General features: G+C 38.7%; 1 protein-coding gene across 1 annotated transcript; it reads right to left on the reverse strand.

Annotated features, from left to right (window-relative positions):
- Positions 1–787: 787 nt before the first annotated feature.
- rpl34 (ribosomal protein L34) lies at positions 788–4,604 on the reverse strand. Its single transcript, XM_010866627.4, has 5 exons — positions 4,560–4,604; positions 4,049–4,121; positions 3,764–3,863; positions 1,387–1,490; positions 788–914 (listed from the first exon to the last, which is right to left on the reverse strand). The coding sequence occupies exons 2-5, from the start codon at positions 4,111–4,113 to the stop codon at positions 830–832; spliced, it is 354 nt and encodes a 117-aa protein (XP_010864929.1). The 5' UTR covers positions 4,114–4,121; positions 4,560–4,604; the 3' UTR covers positions 788–829.
- Between the last annotated feature and the right edge of the window lie 2,411 nt (positions 4,605–7,015).

Here is a 7,015-nt window from a genome sequence, read left to right on the forward strand (position 1 = left end):
AATTACACTTACCTCCAGATTCCTTAAACGCATATTACAGATCACATCATAGCTAGAATAACAATCTACATAAGACAAGGTGTAGAAAGAAATAGCCCTTTCTGGTGAAGAGAAAAATAGGCAGTTGAAAGGACAACACACATTTCAACCATTTCAGAGCTACCAAAAGCCTGCAATATCTACAGTAATGTGAAATTAAATAAAAACAAATGTTGCTCCCTTGGCAAATAACCCATTCCATTCAGAATTGATAATTAACCAAATTCATTATGAACCGTACATTAGACAATTTACCTAGGTATCATGAATCAATCTCGCCATTTTCAAAGAAAAGGATTAAGGAAAGTGAAGTTGTGTAACCCTTGAAGTCATAATATTACCATGGTTGTCTTTAAACTGTATAATAAATCCAAATCGAACCATTCACTATTTCACTCAAAATGGGAATTCTTTTTCAAGCTTACCGCATTTAACCATTATATTTGTTACGAAGATTATCTGGCAGCTTCTGAGGGAGTGCATTTTTGTTAGGATTTATTATCACAAGATTTTTCAATAGCCGAAACTAAATGGGAGCAACATTATAGCTTATTTGACCTATATTTCCCCTCTCCTTTTTAAAAGGGATGGCCTAGGTTAGACCAGGTCACTGCGTCCGGTACAGCATCAGTTCAAACCAGACCCACATCAATATAAAAGCCTCAAAGCATAGAAATGCCTGAATTTTTTTTTTTGTAATCTACATAAGACAATATAAAAAAACTTCAGGAATACTATGACACAGGACATTCTACCTCAATTAATTTATTGTTGCAGTACAAATACACATTTACTTAGATTTCTGGCTCTGTGCCTGTGCCTTAAGGACCTTCACAACAATCTTCTGCTCTTCAATCAGGAAGGCACGCTTAATTCTGTGGTAGAAAAGGATTAAGGTCAGTGGATCAGGTAACTTCTCATTCTTCAGCACATCACTGGCATAGACAGTTTAATTTTACAACACTGATCAATGACTCTAAAGTAACAGGTAACATGTCCCGCAAAATTAACTACTTCCCTACCTATTCACATCTTCAAAAGTAACTTCAACATTTAAACTAATGTTTAGGGTTTGTTTCTGTAGGGTAGGAAACAAGTGCAGCCACTAAAATAATGGATTACGGCCAAAAGACCAATGTGCAAAGTGATGTAATGAAGGATTCCATTTTGTATTAGACTGTACCTCCCATGGCTAAAGAAAACAATATTACCAATATTATTAATGTCTTGCTTTTAAAAAAATGACGTGAGTCTGAAAATGGTAGCACTGTTAGTCAGAGCTACAGTAGACTACATAGATTTAAATGCACATTTTCTTTAACAGCAGTTTCAAGTAAAGGCTCTTACCTGTCACGCACACATTTTGCACACATGGCACCACCGTAGGCTCTGCTGACATGCTTCTTGGTCTTTGAAAGCCTCATCAGGACCTGGGGCCGAACTGCACGAATCTGTAAGGCAAAACAAAAAGATAGTGAGTACACGTCTAAAAAAGCTGAACCCAGAATCACAGAGGGTTAACTATAAGGGAGAACCCATTCTGAAAGACCACAACAAATATTGCTAGTTAAATTTAGTATTCAAATTGTGTGAAATGCAAAAACATGTCACCATTTAACAATGCATATTATAGCAATGTGTAGTTTTGGGTGGATTACTGATTTATTTAGCTTTATATGCTAGTAAAATAGGTGCAATTTAAAATCCTGCACCTGTTTCACATCACCCTTAGAATTCAGATCTGGGTAGGATAAATACAACCTTGTTTCCAAAAAGACAAACAGAATACAATAATGTGCAAATAATTTAAATCCTATATTCAATAGAAAATAGTACATAGACAACATAAATGTTGAAACTGAGAAGTGTTACTGTTAAAAAAAATGCCCAGTCCGAATTTCATGCCAGCAACAACTTAAAAAACAGTTGGGAATGGGGCAACAAATGACTGGAAAAATTGTGTTACGCAGATAAAAAAAAGGTGGAACATCTCACAGAATTAGGTTAATTGGCAACAGGTCAATAACATGATTGGGTATCAAAAGAGCATTCCAGGGAGGATGAGTCTTTCAGAAGTAAATATGGGGAGGGGTTCACCACTCCATAAAAGACTGTGCAGGCAAATAGGGCAACAATTAAAGAATAACCACGTTTCTCAACGTAAAAATTGCAAAACGCCTGGGGAATCATCTACAATACATTATATAATTCCAAGATTCAGAGAAATATCTGTATGCAAGGGACAAGGCCAAAAACCAATATTGGAAGGCTGTGATCTACGAGCCCTCAGGCGGCACTGCATTAGAAACAGACAAGATTCATGGCATAGGCACAGGAACACTTCCGAAACCCACTGTCTGTGAATATAGTATGTCGCAGCATCCACCAATGCAATTTAAAACTACCATGCAAGGAAACCACGTATAAACAAGATTCAGAAACGCCACCGCCTTCTCCGGGCCCAAAATGCCTGTCTCATTCCCACGGTCTTACGCGGCTATACTATTGTGCTGGGGGATTGGGTCAGTTCTCTTTCCCCACTAAGTTCTCCTTCTCCATTGTTGATATGAGGAACGCATTTTCTGAAATTTCCCAGTCTCCTTCTGTTTTAAACTTTAGGAGGACGTGAGGTCCTGGTCCACACCTGTGGAATACCTGGTTTGGGGGGCCCGTTGCAGTTCCTGTCCTTGACCATCTGGTCATACTTCTGACCTAGTCTAAATTTAAATAAACTCTGGATTTAACCCACATGCATTTATTAATTTATTCCAATTGGACTCTTAATATTTTACCTGGCACAGCCAGAAGAGGACTGGTCACCCCTCTAAGCCTGCGTCCTCTCTAGGTTTCTTCCTAAAATTCAGCCTTCTCAGGGAGTTCTCTCTAGCCACTGAAATTCAACACTAATGTTGTTTGCTACTTGGGGTTTAAGGCCAGGTGTTTCTGTAAAAGCACTTTGTTGTAAAAAACTGCTGTTGTAAAAAGGGCAATATGAATACATTTGATTGTTTGATTGATTAAGATGGACTGAGGCGAAGGACAATACTGTTGTGCGGTCTGACAAATCTAAATATGAAATCTTTAGGAATCATGGACACCTTGTCCTCCAGTCTAGAGGATAGGGACTATCCAGCTTGTTATAAGCACACGGTTGAAAAGCCAGCATCCATGATGGCATGGGAGTGCATTAGTGCACATGGCATGGGTGCCTCGCACATTTGTAAAGGCAGTATTAATGCTGAACAATTTATACAGGTTTTGGAGCAACATATGCTGCCACCCAGATTCGGCTCCATAGTAAGATTCCGTGTGCAAATCTGGCCTGCCTGCAGTCTAGACATGTCACCCATTGAAAACTTTTGGTGCATTATGAAATAAAAAATATGGCAAAGGGGACCCTGAACTGTTAAGCAACTGAAGAGGTAACAACAGCAGTAAACATGCCACAGTCCCAAATATTTTGAAACTTGTTGCTGGCATCTATACCCAAAAACAATAGAATTTGCAGTTTCAACATTTGATGTTGTCTTTGTACCATTTTCAATTACATACAGGGACAAGGATTTGCACATCACTGCATTCTGTTTATATTTGCAAGCATTCCAACTTTTGGAAAAGCCAATACCACCATTGGAAAAGCCAATACATTGACAACACAATTGTAGTCAGCTTTACAAAAACAAACCACCCCAGTGCAACAGGATATAGATAAGCTATTACTTACACCGCGCAGTCTACCGGGGCATATTCCACATGCAGACTTCGGTGCCTTGCCCACTTTCTTAGTGTAAAGGTACACAATGCGGTTACCAGGAGTTCGGGACCTGTAACCGAGGCATATGCAACGTTAAACATATTTTACGAACATGGCTGTTTTGGTGGTTCGGTTTTTAATAAAATGTTCTACTTAAAATTACCAATGGCAATTAACCACTTAAAAAGACGTTAAGGGAATTTTACAATAATACTGAAAATAGTAACTGTGCGTGGCTAAGGTACACATACTTACAGCCTAGTTTTGTTGGATGCAGTGTTGTAGGACAACCTACGGCGGTAAGTAAGTCGTTGGACCATATTTATACCTGTACAGACGACAGATCGTGGGTAGTCAGCCGATTTAAAACGGTAAACTAACGTCAAGCTAACCAGCTATTAGCTAAGCAACGGTGACTAGGAATCGAGTCAGCTTTGTTCACACACTGCAACGAACTGGCTGAATAACTAGGTAACGACTTAAAATAAAGAGTGCTCACGTATACAAATGTAAGCAAAACACATTTCGTGATTATTTATTTCTACTTCGGGCTAACCTTACTACAGCAAATCCATGTTAGAAGGGCTAAAAGGACCGATTACAAAGTACTTTTAATTTTCAGAAATCATGTAATAATATCATCCATATACTAACAGTTCTAACACTATATCAACGTGTTCTTTAAAACAGGATATATCATCTGACTACAACAGATTGCAACAGATTACATTTACTAAAATATCTATGAAATTGTTAACCGCCATACCTGCTGTCACTGTTACCGGAAAAGGAAGGACCAAAGCTGCTCCGGAATGTCAAGATCTCTTAGCACCGGATATTTCTGCACCTACTTAAAATATTCTGCCACCTAGCGATCCAATGTGACCTCCCAATGTTTCCTACGTTATGCTGTGCTGTACCTCTTCACATGGTACAACTATAATTCGATAACGTTGGTTATGTAATTCTTATTATTATGTATATTATTTTAGTGGATGATTTGGACGGATGTTTGTCCAAAAGACTAGGATTTTTTTTATAGGTGTCAATATATTGCAGCATGTCCCACTGAAACTGACATGGCTACATTGATAAATCCTAAATGTAGTTTCTGTTACCACAAAATGCTTTTGAGGAAATATTATTTTAACAGTAATAAAAGTCAAACCCCAGAAAACTATTTTTGCCATGTGAGTACTTACGATGTAATTAATTACATCCTTGGTATGTACGGACAACGTAGTGTTATTAAGGTTGCTTATTCATCTTTTGCAAACTAGCATTGCAGGTATGTTGGTTACTCCTTATTTCCCTCAAACTCAACTCTGGAACTCTGTTTTTTTCATTGCAATCCTCTAAACAAGAACTTATTTAGACCTGGGACACCAGGTGAGTCCAATACCATGTAGAACGAAAACCATCAGGCTCCAGACCTCATATAGTAGGGTTCAGTACCTCATATAGTAGGGTTCAGTACCCCTGCCTTATAGGATGATCTAATTTTGCATTTCATAGAATGAGTCTATCCATTGAGCCTGTGTACAACAAGTTGGTCTACATGTTACCTTCAGTCAAACTCTGGTCCATTCTCTGAAGCATCAAACATAAGCAAACCTATTCACCATAACCTCTGTGCTCATGGTGTGTTAGTGTTAGATTAATAAGGCTGGTTTATCCACACGTCTCATATTTTTCTTCCACACTATCTATTCAACATCTACCCAGAATTCGATGCATTTTAAATTTGGAGCACAGAAAGAAACAAAGGTACACAAAATGTAAAGCGAATAAAAATATATTAGTTTTTTGTGTGCCAGAATATTTACATGCCAATAATTTACAGGCATTGTGTGGTTACATATAAAAGGGTGCATAGTATAGCCCCAATAGGTGTGTTCACATTGCAACTTAGCCTAAGGCAAAGTGTTCATACTTGCCTATTTTGAAGTGGGCTAGTACCACCCTTAGCCTAGGGCTAGCTGACTCTGCTCTGGAGCAGTGTTAGGACCGACTTTTCAGGGCTAGCCCTAGAAACACGGTGACAAATTAACCCTAGTGATACGGGGTGAAGAACAAATGCATAGAACATTTATTGTCCAATCACAAAAGCCGCACTTTCACTTAATTTACATACGCTCTTGATGCTTGCCGTCACCAATAGTTACACTGTATTTCTGTTTCGGTCATTTCACTCCGCAAACTTTCCTCGTTTCAGTATGCAGGGTTTATCTTAGAGAGCTAGTTATTGCAACTTGTTTTTGGCGCAAATCTACGTAATTACAATACTGACACATCCCCCCAATATTCAAATATGCTAAAAATACTTGCTTATGATAAATACCATTATTAGTGTTTATTTGTGCAAGCCGTTTTATTGGTCATATTTCATTCACAGTGAGTGTCATCATCAACAAGAGAAAGGGTGGCAGTGACATTCGTCAGTTTTTTTGGGCAGCCTTAGAAAGGAAGTTGAGAGCAGTGAGAAAGTGACTACCACTCAGATTATAGAAGTAGAGAATCAAGAAGAAGATGTATCAATGTTTCATGATATAATAATCATTGCCATTCAGATCAGAAATGGTTAGTAATACATTCCTGGACATCTTGGCATGAAACACCTCTTGTTTACTGATAATATTTCATATTCACTGGTGCGTTCAGAGTAAAGAGAGAAAGAGGGAGAGAGAGAACATGAGGATGCCGACAGGACAGGGAGAGCAGGTGACATGGAGGTGAGTGAGAAAAGAAGCAAATATTGATGACCGATCTGATATTGCCGTGTTGGTGTTGTTCCTATGACATCATCATTAATGTTGGCACAACTGAGGTTAGGTTTAGGGACAGGCCCTACTGAGGTTAGGTTTAGGCACAGGTGTCTCTGAAGTAAGGGTTAGGCCAAAGGGTGGAGGGCAGAGGATTATTCTGTCTTTGGACTGGGGTAGCCAACTAACTACAGGTCAGTTGCAATGATGGTCCTGAGGCAACATTAATTATGATGCTGTAGGAACACCGATATGTTGATATCAGATTGTGTAAATATTGATGGTTAAGCGTTTTATAAATATTTTCAACATTTTTAAATGTTTTTCTGGGGGGGGACCCTCAGATCCCCGGCTGATTTGGTCCCCCCCAATGTTGACTCCATGGCTATGGCCTTGAATTGAAATTTGGGAGAGTAACATTCATTATTTGTCAGTAATGTACTGTAACATTATTCACATG

This window comes from Esox lucius, chromosome 24 (assembly GCF_011004845.1).
Source record: "Esox lucius isolate fEsoLuc1 chromosome 24, fEsoLuc1.pri, whole genome shotgun sequence".
Lineage (NCBI taxonomy): Eukaryota > Metazoa > Chordata > Actinopteri > Esociformes > Esocidae > Esox > Esox lucius.

Bases quoted from the DNA above. Each gene is read 5' to 3' on its own strand.
- rpl34 (XM_010866627.4), bottom strand. From the start codon at position 4,113: ATGGTCCAACGACTTACTTACCGCCGTAGGTTGTCCTACAACACTGCA. The intron at 3,864-4,048 runs GTAAGTATGTGT...CCTCGGTTACAG, and splicing joins GCATCCAACAAAACTAGGCT to GTCCCGAACTCCTGGTAACC. The intron at 1,491-3,763 runs GTAAGTAATAGC...TTTGCCTTACAG, and splicing joins GCCCCGGTAGACTGCGCGGT to ATTCGTGCAGTTCGGCCCCA.